At 41.1% G+C, this 12,983-nt stretch overlaps 1 protein-coding gene across 1 annotated transcript; it reads left to right on the top strand.

Moving 5' to 3' along the window:
• Positions 1-6,317: 6,317 nt before the first annotated feature.
• Positions 6,318-11,642, top strand: KRT12 (keratin 12). The gene is made up of 8 exons (XM_046676820.1): positions 6,318-6,881; positions 7,471-7,553; positions 8,522-8,678; positions 9,586-9,747; positions 9,845-9,970; positions 10,107-10,327; positions 10,999-11,069; positions 11,537-11,642. The coding sequence occupies exons 1-8, from the start codon at positions 6,333-6,335 to the stop codon at positions 11,632-11,634; spliced, it is 1,467 nt and encodes a 488-aa protein (XP_046532776.1). The 5' UTR covers positions 6,318-6,332; the 3' UTR covers positions 11,635-11,642.
• The last annotated feature ends 1,341 nt before the right edge of the window (positions 11,643-12,983 follow it).

Below are 12,983 nucleotides of genomic sequence, written 5' to 3'. Positions count from 1 at the left end.
AAACCTTCCTCACAGCAGAATGCTTCTCCTTATGATAATAAACTGCATAAATCATTGGGTGGTCTCCTTTTTTTATGTGGTGAACATATTATAAAGTGTTTCTCACTATTTTTTTAATAACAAGTTTAATGAGATATAATTCACACACCATAAAATTCATCTTTGTAAAGTGTACACATAAGCGGTCTTTAGTACATTCACAGATTTGTGCAACCATCACCACTATCTAATTTTAGAGCATTTCATTACCCCAAAAGAAACCACATTAGTAGTCACCCCCATTCCCCTTCCCCCCCAGCCCCCAACAACCACTGATCCACTTCCTCTTTCTATGGATTTGCCTAGTCTGGACATTTCATGTAAATGAAATCATACAATGTATTCTTTTGTACACAAATGTTCATGGTAGAATTATTAATAATAGTCCAAAAGTGAAAACAACTCAAATATCTATCAATTGATGAATGGATAAACAAAATGTCATATCCGTACAATAGAATGTTGTTTGGCAATAAAAAGGAACGAAGTACCGACGCATGCTGCAACGTGGATGAACCTTGAAAACATTACGCCAAGTAAAAGAAACCGGATACAAATAGATGCATATTGTAGTCTCACGTTTTTTGCATTTTATTGAGCAACAACTGCCTTGCAAATGTTCACAGGAAAGATAAATTTACCTTCCATTATTGTATTCTAGTAAATGGATAGCTTGGATTTAAATTTTGAGACTATGTAAGTTTGTAAATAAATAGGATTTTGAGTGTAATTATTACATTGAAAATAATAACATGATTTACTTAAGAATAATAATATCTACCATTTGTTAAGCACTTACTATGAGCTAAACAATATGCCAGGCATTTTATGTGCATTTCTCATTTAATCTTCACAATAACTCTGTGAGGTAGAAACTGTTAGATTGACTCATATAAACTTGCCAATATGTGATCATTTTTGACCTTCACAGATAGTAATTTCATATGGTTTGACCATATTATATTATCCCCATTTTACGTATGAGGATTATGTATGAAGACATGAAAAAAGGACTTTCCCAAAGCCACAGTTACCAAGTAATGGAGCAAGACTGAACCTCAGGGCTGTCTGTCTGAAGTCATGATACGCTTTTAAGCAGCATGACAAACAATTACAGGGTCATGCTTGAAATGAACGTTTGCCTATCCTTAATTGTTTTGTTGTTTCATAATTGTCATTTTCACTAACCAGACACTTACAACACCCAACTGTCACAAATGTCCAGCTAACATCACACACAAGACTTGATTTAGCACAACTTTTGTCAGAAAAGATATTATTTTCACTCATTCTCATTCCCATGCTTTTCAAAGAAGTGAAGAGGTTTCACTCTCATTTTTTTCTTAATTTCCTTCCAAGTTACTCTAGTTAGTAAACTGCTTTGAAAGACATTAAGAACTTTCGGAAGTGAATTCTTTTTCACCTACCAAGACACATTCCAGGATAGTCTGAAACTCTGACATGCAAAGACCAGAGATCGTGAGTCTGATTAATAAAAATCCTACAGAAGATGGGTTTGACATTCACCAGGCTTGGCCATGTCATATGGCAATAATGACCCTTTGTTAAAAGAGGTAGGATTCTTATTTTTAACTCAATTTTCTATCATAAAAATGAAGATTAATCCTTGCCTTTTGGCCTATCTCTAGTTGTTTCCAAGTAATCTTTTAGAGAAAGTAGGTGAGACCATATACACACATGGAACAAGATGGTTCCACCTCTGGCTTTGCCAGTGGTTACTGTGTGAAAGTGAAGCATCAATCTCCATTTCTATCTATACTTCTTATACAAGCTAAGAAACAGAACAGTACAATCCTATTTCTGACAGGCATACAGATCCAGAGAAGACTCCTAGTCTTTAAATAGAGGTCTCTTCATTACACATTAGAATCATCATCAATATATTTCACGACTTTATATGAAATCAGTGCAGAAGTGGAGCTATAGAACTCAGAGAGATCAGCTAGACGTGAGGGTAGGATGGAAATAACTAGTTTCTCTGGGCTTTGAGAATTACTTCTACACAGATCCTTACAACATCTAAAAAGAAGAATGACGTGGAATGATACAAAATCAAAATCTGACCAGTGGTCACCTCTGGTCTCACCCTTACTCACCTGGGGGCAGTTTCAGGGACCCGAGTACACCGTCAAATCACAATGCCAACTTGAAGCATTGCTTAGTGATTTTAATTTTTCAATTTCCCTCCAAACATCTGTTTTCTCTCCCCTAGACTCACTTCTAACATTCCTCTTACCAGGGTATTATTTTATCTTCCTCCTCCTCTCTTTTGCCATGTACGATCCTCTCCTGCTTTTGAGAACCACCGAGTTCTGAAGTCCAGAAATCATCCTCAAGCATGACCCTGGGGTCCTTGTTCATCCTCATCTCAATATCACAGCGTAAAATCTCAGTAACCCAATATTCTTTCACTCACTCACGGGATCTCAAAACGTTATTCAAAGCAAAAGTGAAAAGTTTTATGAACCAAGTGATCAGTAAACTGCAGAAAGTAGAAGTTCTGTTTGTATTGGAAAGAATTCATCAGACATGGAAGGATCAGCACACTTTTTACTTAATAAAAATATAAAGATTTACAAATACCACGTAAATAATTATCTCTATTCTGCGTATTCCCTCAACTCTACAAAAATGGAAGACATAATTCTTTGGACGAGTTCCCCCTGGTTCTAGGCATTTTCATCTGTCTCAAATTATGTAATCACTTTGCCAACAAGCACAAGATTGTTTCCGCTTTATACATTCCCACCTTCCTATGTTTTTACAGCTGTCAAAGAAAATTATTTTCACTTTTAAAACCTTTAAAATAGAGGTTTGACTATTTAACTTGGCCCTCCCTGACCCGCCACCCCCCCCCCCGACAAAAAGCCAATGAAGAAGAAATATTTCTCTTTTCAACTTCTGAAGTTGCTCCCCATTCATAATTGGATTCAGACTAAATTTTGGTCAAAGCATACCAGTAAATTACAGCAAAATCACTTTCAAATGAAATGAATTTTAAATGACACATTCAAACATATTAAGGATTAAGTTCTCTCAAGTGAAATAAGTCCAGGAGTACAAGGATAAAGTTTAGCCAAACACTAGGCTAAGACTCAAGATTAAAAGTAAATTAGACATAGTCCCTACCTGGGAAGCTTACAGTCTGAGATAATACACACCGTCATGCACCACACAACAACAATGAACTGCATACACCACAGTGGTCCCATAAGATCAGTACCATATAGCCTAGGTGTGTAGTAGGCTAGACCATCTGGATTTGTGTAAGTAGTACAGGGGAGGAAAAAATTTTCCTCTACCCGTCTATGTTCTTCTGGCTGGTTTAAGAATTAAATTGACATGAGACAGATTAACAGTAGAAAAACAAAGAAAAGTTTAATAACACGTATACATGGGAGAAATCCAGGAAAACCAAGTAACTCACCAAAATGGCCCAAGCCACCACCTTAAATACCATCCTTAGCTAAAGACAGAATATGTTGGGGGTGGGAGAGTCAGGGACTTCAAAGACAATTCACAGGGAGTTCAAAAGGAGCAAACATTTAAAAACTAAGTGTTTGGCCACACAGAAACAGAACAGAGGGGAGCCCCCAAAAAGCCTTTCTAGGTTCCTCCCTGTCTATCTCCTAGTTCATGTTATGCTAATATGATAGCTGCTTCCTGAGACAGGTTTTTTTAATAGGAATTCTTTCAGGCAGTTAAGCGGGAGGTAACAAAAAAGATTTTGAGTCTTTTGTTTCTTAAAAACCATCAGCCTAAAATAATCCTCATGTTGAAGAGATACATTTCGGGGTGGGAAATTTTGTTGCCCTTCAGTACACTCCATGATGTTCACACAACGACGAAATCACCTAACAATGGATTTAACAGAACGTATCCCCATCATTACATGATGCATGACCGTAATATGCATAGAAACATAAAGGTGTAATGTGTACATACAACATATGGATATTGAGCAAAAGTATTTAAAATTTACACATAGGCGTTAGAGTTGGAAAGCTTTCATGTTTCAGCACAAAATTGGTTCCAAGTTCAAAAATTCAGGTAAATCATATTCCCATATTTTGTGATCACATCACTAAGTTACAATTCTGAATTTGGCACATTCCCTCTGATCTGTAAGCAAGTAATAGCCTGTTTTCATTTCTATCTCAATAAAATGGAATCACTCTGTCTTGGGGGGGACGCTTCTTGTGAGTGACTAATAATTAACAACCATAATATCAAGTTCCTGTGTGGGAAGTGCAAGTTTAACTAGTATTTTGTAAGACCTCTGGAGATGCAGTTACTTGGCAGAAGTAAAACCAAAGACACGTTTTCCTATACGTCTGCAGGATTTCATGTGTGGTGTCATTTCTTATAAACCATGAAGAGTAGATCTCTGGGTCTCAGCCTGTACACGGAGAAATGAAGTTGGAGGAGAAAGCTTTCATGAAAAGGAAAGAGCCAAAGCTCCTGGTGATGTGCAGGACAGAAACCCAGTCACACGATTGGAGGGTCAGAGTGACCCTCTGTCCTTTTGTTTTCACTGTAAGCAGCAGGGTTTTGTTGTCTATGGAAGGTGTTGCAGACTCGAATCCTATATTTGCCACCTCCTGACTGTGTGGCCTTGAATAAGTCACTTAACATCCTGATCCTCAGATTGCTCATCTGTGAAATGGGTTAAAAGTATCCACCTTAAGAGGTTGCCACAAAGCTTAAAAATAAGTCTCTAGTTCACAAGGCCCTGTGTCTAGAACATAGTAGGTACATGATAACTACTAAGGATTCAAACAAGGACAAGCTCAGACAAAACGTTCGCAATATAGATTAAAGGAATCCTTGGTAAAAATCTCCATATGAGGCTGAGGTGCTGCCATTTCCACTCAACAGGCTTCTATTCTCTCAAGAAATGAAACAAGTGGAGCACGACCTCTCTCATCAAGCTGAGTCTGCCTCAGATGGCTGCGTCCTTTCTATACCTATTGGAATGAGAAGATGTCATTTCTGCCAATTCTTGCTTATAACACTTTTATTCAGAAATCCAGCTTGCTTGCTCTCTGTGATGGATATAGGTTGGGGGGAAAATGCATCCCTTCACATATGTTCCTTCTAGAATAAAGCAAAAGGAAGTTGTAACTGGATTTCACCATGGGTTCATCATTCCTGTCCCTTGGAAAGTGATAGAAAGGGTCACATAGTCCTTCTGTTTGCCAGAATTGATACTGGATATTCCCCATAGAAGTGTGGCATGGGCTTCGAGAGTAACCCCTCTCCATCTGACCCCAAATCACCAGGGCACCACTGCCGGCTCTGGCTCAGGACTGTTCACAGGACTGAAGAACCTCACCTTCGGGGAGGCTGGACTCGGGGTGGAAAATATCTTGATAGTTGGGGGAGCATGGGTTGAGGGTGCGAGCACTGATACAATTTCAATATACAAAACATCACTGGTATTTTGATACCCTACTGATGCTGGGGGTAGGGTAGTGAACAATCAGATGAGGCTCCTGGTTTCACAGAGTTCACTAAGAATGCCAGTTCTTATGGAAGGGAAGATCTGCTGAAAATACTCTAAGAGTCTACTCAAAAACAGCATTTTTCAATGTTTAGGAGGTCTTTTTTCTGAATCAGGAAAAAGAAACTATACAACATACTAATGACAAGGTTTTAAAATCCTTGAAAATTCAAATTCCAGTATCAATCTGGAAAATGCATTTATTCCCTGTCTCCCACCAGGGCTTTTCACAAAAGCTTCCGAAACTATATTTCACTAAAAGACAGACCAGATCATGTTTAGATGGTTTCTACTGAGTTTTCTAAAGGAAACAAATAAGAAATATGAGTGAAGAACTTTAAGAAGCTTAAGGCCTAGAAAGAAGTATTAACTAATTTATCCATTCAACAATGACTCACTGCTTTCCTACTGTGCATAAGACATTGCACAGTGCCAAGAGTACAGGCAAGAGAATGATCTGGAGAAGAAAAATCCCTTATGACAACCTATCTCTACTCCACCCAGATTTCTTTTTTGTATAACAAATTGGTAATGGGCACAACTATTCAATTATTTCTATACCAATGAGTTTTCAATATGTATAAATCATTTACCAGTTGAGCTGGTCAAAAAGGGGGGGGGGCACCATATTTTGAAAGGAGAGAGTGAACTTTTCAACTGCAACACCCGCCTCCTGCCCTATAAAAGCTTAACCTCTCTGTCTTGCTGACACGGCTTCCTCTCAGGCTGTTGCCACCTTTCCTTGGCCGTGGATCTCTCCAGCAACACCATGTCCCTCTCAGTGCGCACCTCTGGGCTGCCCCGGCGGCTGTCTTCCCAGAGCGGGACGTCGGGCAGAGTCTGGGGCATGTCTGCTTCCAGTGCTGGCGGTGGCTATGGGGGGAGCGCCTTCGGCTTGGGAAGCAGCTGCGGGGGAGGCTTTTCTGCTGCTTCCATGTTTGGCTCCAGCTCTGGCTTTGGTGGCGGCTCTGGAGGTTCGTGTGCAGGAGGACTGGGCACTGCTTATGGGGGAGCCCTGGGAGGGGGCTTTGGAGGCCTGGTGGTTGGATTCGGGGCCAGCCCAGGAGGTGGCTCTCTGGGTGTTCTCTCTAGCAACGATGGAGGCCTTCTTTCCCGATCAGAAAAGGAAACCATGCAAAATCTTAATGACAGATTAGCTTCCTACCTGGATAAGGTGCGCGCTCTAGAGGAGGCTAATACTGAGCTAGAAAACAAAATTCGAGAATGGTATGAAACACGAGGATCTGGAACTGTAGACCCCGGGTCACAGAATGATTACAGTAAATACTATCCATTGATCGAAGACCTCAGGAATAAGGTAAGACTATGGTTCTTTGGAAAGGCTTTGGGAATTATTTTTTACTTTTCTTTTTTGCTATTACAATATTTTACAGTGATAAACCACCTAGAACTTAGATATTTTTCAATTTGGAGCAATTTTTTGACTCAAGATACTTAGTTTCATTTTATCATTTACCATAAAGTGACTCTATTTCCATCACCTTCTGTAGGATATGTACGTCTCTTAATTTTTAAATAATATTTTGTAATATACTTTCTTTAAAAAATTAAACTGCCTTAAATTCTTTATTTATTTATTTTTTTTTGCTGAGGAAGATTCGCCCTGAGCTAACATCTGTGCTAATCCTCCTCTATTTTTTAATATATGGGCCACCAGCATAGCATGGCTGCTAATAGCAGTGTAGGTCTGTGCCTGGGAACCGAACCTGGGCTGCCGAAGTGGAGCACACTGAATTTAACCACTAGGCCACGGGGTCTGGGCCCCTAAACTGCCTTAGATTCTTAAATAGCATTTAACATCACCTAAAAACTTCCTGTCAAAAGTATATTTGTATAATACTGATATTTTAAGACCTCATTTTGAGTGTCTTGCCCTGTTTTGCCAGATCATTTCTGCCACCATTGGGAATGCCCAGCTCATCTTGCAGATCGACAATGCAAGACTGGCTGCCGAAGACTTCAGAATGAAGTGAGTAGAACAAAAGAAAGACTAATGCTAACTGACATGGCCCACCATTTCTTCTTCTGCCCTATTTTCCTGCCCTCACGGATGGCAAATATTTCAAAGCTTCTGCAGCTCACATGCTCCACACATTTAGTGTTTTGGTAAATTCACACTGGGTATTCTAGAAAGTAAATAGATTCAAACACAATTCACATTACACGGCGTTAATTATATGTTGCTTACACCTAGGGCTGTGGGTCACCATATTTGTAACTTGCTATGGACTCATGATACAACGTGATAATTCCACCAACGTCCAAAACCAACCTTCCCTGTATGAAAATGAATCACTAAGGTTTTTTCCTGGGAGTTAATGAAATGATCTTTTTCCTCATGACACATACAACTAAAATATTAACTACACACTTATTTTATATTCCTTTCCCATATTCCACCCTCCAAGATATAAAGAAGAAACTCTACTGTCCATTTTGCTCCATAAAATTTCCACATGGGATGTTGCAGTGGTAATGATCCTGAACCTATAAAGTCTTGGTAAAAGATACCAAGAAAGTATCAATGTTTTAAATTAAATCATGAATAAAAGTTAACCAAAAAGATTAATTATTATTTTATTTTCAACTGCTCTTAGGATTCCACCGGAAACCCCACCTAGAGAGGGGCTGCTCCTGGTCACAGCCAGGGCCGCCAGCGAAAGGGGAAATCGCTCCCTGGGGTGCGGTGCTATGGGGCTTCGTTGCTGGTAGAAGAGCACCACCTCGAATTTTTTCACTTCTCTCCAACTAAGCAGTAAATGATCATGAAAAAAAGGAAAGGAAAATGCTATAAATGCAAAAACAGCATCCTACATTGCAATGCTGCCATTTTTAAATAGTCGCACAGATTTAGGCACAAAATGGCCCTGAAGATGGCAGGAGCCTTACTCCAACAGGTGTGTTGGTTCCCTACAGGGTTTTGTACTTGGTTTTCAGATATGAGAACGAGCTGGCCCTGCGCCAGAACGTGGAGGCCGACATCAACGGCCTGCGCAGGGTGCTGGACGAGCTGACCCTGGTTAGAGCCGACCTGGAGATGCAGATTGAGAACCTCAAGGAGGAGCTGGCCTACCTGAAGAAGAACCATGAGGAGGTCAGTCAGAAAGGGCAGCTCTCTAAGCGGCTGTTTTTCTCCAGACCCCAAAATTACAATTTTAAGTGTACAAATCTGGAGTTAGAACCAATATGGATGATACACTACTGCCCTGTTAAAATGGCCATTTGTTTTGAATTTTTGGGGGGGGGGGTGGATGTGTGGTGGTCCTGGTGCTAGTGCTGGTGGTATTGATGGGGGTTCCTGTTAAAGTTTAACAGATTAGAGGCACTTTCTGATTTTGTCATTTTCATCATTAGTTAAAGACAAACAGAATTATTAATTGTCCTGATTTAGTGATTTTTTTAAATATAGTATTTCTAAAGTTCAAAGACAAAAGTCTACCGATAATACATAATGTTACATATGTTAGAGAAACTGGTTATACCCAGTGTACTACACACCTGGAACTCGGATATGCCGCAAAGTATATCAGAGGCTGGTGCACAGAATCCACACTAATCGTGACCATGGCAATGGGCTTCTAGAGGGCTTTCTACTGGACGTCAATGGCTGTGGCCAACAGTGTGCAAGCCGAAGCCCTGTCTGCAGCCCTGGGTTTGGCAGCTGTAGTTGAAAGCCCCCAGTGCACTGTTTCCACCGGCCCATCCCTTCTGGTAAAGGCCCTGCATCCCCAAGAAGCAGGGCCAACTCATCCATTAGGCACGGCAGACCAGCGCCTTGGGCCCATGGTAAATTGAGGGAGCCATGAAAACGTCTTAAGTTCTTTTAAAATCAGAGGAAAAATACAAATTTTTAGGTAAGAAAAATGTTTTGATGTATTAGTAGGCTTGTCTATATACCAATGCAGTTGTAAAATATAATGTTTAATATTTTTTATGGAGGAAGAGGCCCACGAAAGTCATAATGGGTCCCTGCGCCCCTCTCTCTCACTCGCTGCCCCCAGGAGCTCCAAAGCTTCCGGGCAGACGGCCCAGGCCAGGTCAGCGTAGAAATGGACGCTGCCCCCGGAGTGGACCTCACCAGGCTCCTCAACGACATGAGGGCGCAGTATGAAGCCATCGCAGAGCAGAATCGTAAGGATGCAGAAGCCTGGTTCATTGAAAAGGTGCCACTAACGAAAACAGAAGGCTTTGATACGTTCGCAGAAAAGGCCGGTGAGAACAGCGCTCACTCACATCCCCTTCCTCCCTTTGCCGTTGCAGAGCGGGGAGCTCAGGAAGGAGATCAGCACCAACACCGAGCAACTCCAGTCCAGCAAGAGCGAGGTCACCGACCTGAGGCGCGCCTTTCAAAATCTGGAGATTGAGCTCCAGTCCCAGCTTGCCATGGTAAGGCGCGCGCAGAAAGACGCAGCTTTTCGTCTTCCAAAGAAAAAGTTGCCCCCAAATTAGTAAAATCATTGGCTGCCTTCATTATTTCAATCCCCTTCATTGTTGTGTCTGTGCATTTCCCTCCCACGTGCAGAAGAAATCCCTGGAGGACTCGTTGGCCGAAACCGAGGGCGACTACTGCGGCCAGCTGTCGCAGCTGCAGCAGCTCATCGGCAGCCTGGAGGAGCAGCTGCTCCAGGTGCGCGCGGACGCCGAGCGCCAGAACGCCGACCACCGGCGGCTGCTGGACGTCAAGCACCGCCTGGAGCTGGAGATCGAGACCTACCGCCGCCTGCTGGACGGCGAGGCCCAAGGGTGAATAGAGGCCTGAGGCTGGAAATAACCTCAGCGGCGGACCGAGAGCGGACGCCTGATGCAGTTTTGGGGGCAACAGAAGGAAGGGTTCTTTAGTTGACAGAAAATAACAAATCTAGTGAAGACATGCCTTGGATTTATTAAATGCTCCACACTTTGCAAAGGGTTATCACCCGTTATCTTACTTGATAATAATTCACAAAATGCTGGGATGAACAATGGCACCACAGACCAGCATACTGCAAACGAGTCACCCATTTGAGTTCTGACGTTATTGCCCCATGCTAAGAATGACACATCAAATAACAGCCACCCAAACACCTCAGACCTACTGTCTGACGTTCCAAAAGTAATAGCAGCCTGGCTTAGTGGGAAAAACTCAGGATTGTAAACTGGGAAATCTAACTTCTGAGACCAGATCTTCCATTAGTTGCCAGTTCACTTCACTCTGAGAGTTCATTATAGGCACGTGTAAAAATAAGACTGCACTGCCCAATTGATCTGTCTCAGGGTGCATCATTCGATCATTCTTAATCAAGAAATTTGGACTACCTTCTCTAGTTAGCCATAGTTTATGTACATTTCTAATTTTTAGCTCATATAGCAAACTCCTTATTTCTCCTCATTCCGGAAGGCATCATGTGATATCATCTCCCTTGTTTCGTTTACAGTGATGTTTTGGATGAAATTACATCTGTGACAGACTCCAAATCTCAAGCACAGTCAACTGATTCCTCTAAAGGTGTGCAGATTCCCCAAGAACCACTGAAAATAAGTCAGAATCACATTTATTAACAACCAAGACTGTAAGATCTCATTGAGTGTTATTAACCATTTAAATTTAAACCATATTTGTATTCTGAGCCAAGGAAAAACTTTTATGCATTCCTGCAGAAAAATAAGTAGTCTGTACTGTATTAAAACTTTTGATAAGCCCAGAAAGGAAAAATTCTTCCCTACAAAGAGGTATTATGAGCAGCATAGTCACTTTTTAAATGTTCAAAAAGAAAAATATTTTCATTTGTACATTTCATTTTCATTGAATAAAAAGCATTTTTTCAGAATGCAAAAGTCACTTTCAGAAGTTTAAATTTGATGGATTATATCAGCCAAAACCTAATTTAGAAGCTTTAAGTTAAACAACAACCGATTTGGGGTGAATATTTGAAACACTAACTTTTGCCTCCTTTATTCCATTTTTATCTTTAGACCCAACCAAAACCCGGAAAATCAAGACAATTGTGCAGGAAGTGCTGAACGGTGAGGTGGTCTCATCCCAGGTTCAGGAAATCGAAGAACTAATGTAAAATTTCACAAGATCTGCCCCACGATTGATTCCTTAGGAACAAGAAATTTACAAGTAGAAATGATTCCTTTCAGAGTACGACGCTATGTTAGTTCAATCTCTGTTTTTGTCTGTTTCATTGTCTTTGGATTCCCTATTCACTTTGAGTCCTTTTTGCCCTTCTGGAACAATGTTCAATTGCAAGTCATTGTGGCCATGTTGCTCTTTATAATGAACCAAAATTGCCTTTCATCTTTCTGGACCTGGAGCAGTCTTTTAACAAACTTTCTTCTAGTGACCTGGAACATGTTTTTAATCACAGGACTTTGATCAAGTAGCATTGTTTTAATAAAGCTAATTTTAATAAAAGATAAATAGTAATAACGTGAAATGTCTGCTTGATTCCAACAATAACGTCAAGGGCACAGAGAGAGGTTTGTGACATACTAATAATAAAGTAGGTAAACCCTGGAATAAAGGTGTTGAGGTTGGAAATCAAATCAAGAAGATTGTTTAGAAATTCTGTCCTTTTTTACACCAGCCCGTCAAGGTTACAGCAAAATTATATTGTCCACTACAGGGGATAACAGTCATCCTGTTCGTTTTCTAGGCTCTTCTTTCATTCAGTCAAGAAAACACTTATTGAGCCCTTACAGTGTGCCAGACTGGAGACTCAAAGATGAATAAGATACAGTGCTTGCCTGGAGGAGCTCACAACTGAGGGCAGAGATACCTCTCTACCAGGAATGGTGACACAGTGAGACAGGGCAATTAGAAGTTCAAGGGACACGTGGAGAAAGAAGTGAACAATTTATCAGGGGTCAACTGAATGCTTCACACAGAAATCAACTAGGCAGAGAAGGGAGAAAGGGAACAGGGGAAACACATGTGAAAGGACACAGGGGCATGAACAAACTTTGCTTTGATGTCCTTCCTCCTATCTGGCACCAGGGAAGCCCAGGGTGGGGTTTCTGTTGGGTGGGTCAGACCCACAAGTCAATAACAGATGTCATATTCTGGGTTGGGGCAGAAGGTGGCCAAAGTCTAAACCTGGGTAGATGGCAGCTCAGTCTGGGGTGCCAAATTCAAAACCCTAAAAGGAAAACAAGAGAAGGACCTAATGATTAAGAGTCTGGGCTCTGAAGCCAGACTGGGTTCAAATCCTGGTTCTGCTACTTAACAGCAAGTAACAACCTCTGTGTGCCTCCCTTTCCTGATCTTTAAAGTGGGGTGGGTTTTCTGAAGATTAAATGAAGTAACATACATAAAACACTAGGAGCTTGCCCTGGCACCTAGCAAGTACTCAGCATTTGTGTCCTATTACTATTTACTGGGTGGAACCAAAAGTGCTGTGGAGAATCCAGACAAACT

The sequence above is a fragment of the Equus quagga genome, chromosome 11 (assembly GCF_021613505.1).
Source record: "Equus quagga isolate Etosha38 chromosome 11, UCLA_HA_Equagga_1.0, whole genome shotgun sequence".
Classification (NCBI taxonomy): Eukaryota; Metazoa; Chordata; class Mammalia; order Perissodactyla; family Equidae; genus Equus; species Equus quagga.
This window is presented reverse-complemented; position numbering and strand designations above follow the sequence as displayed.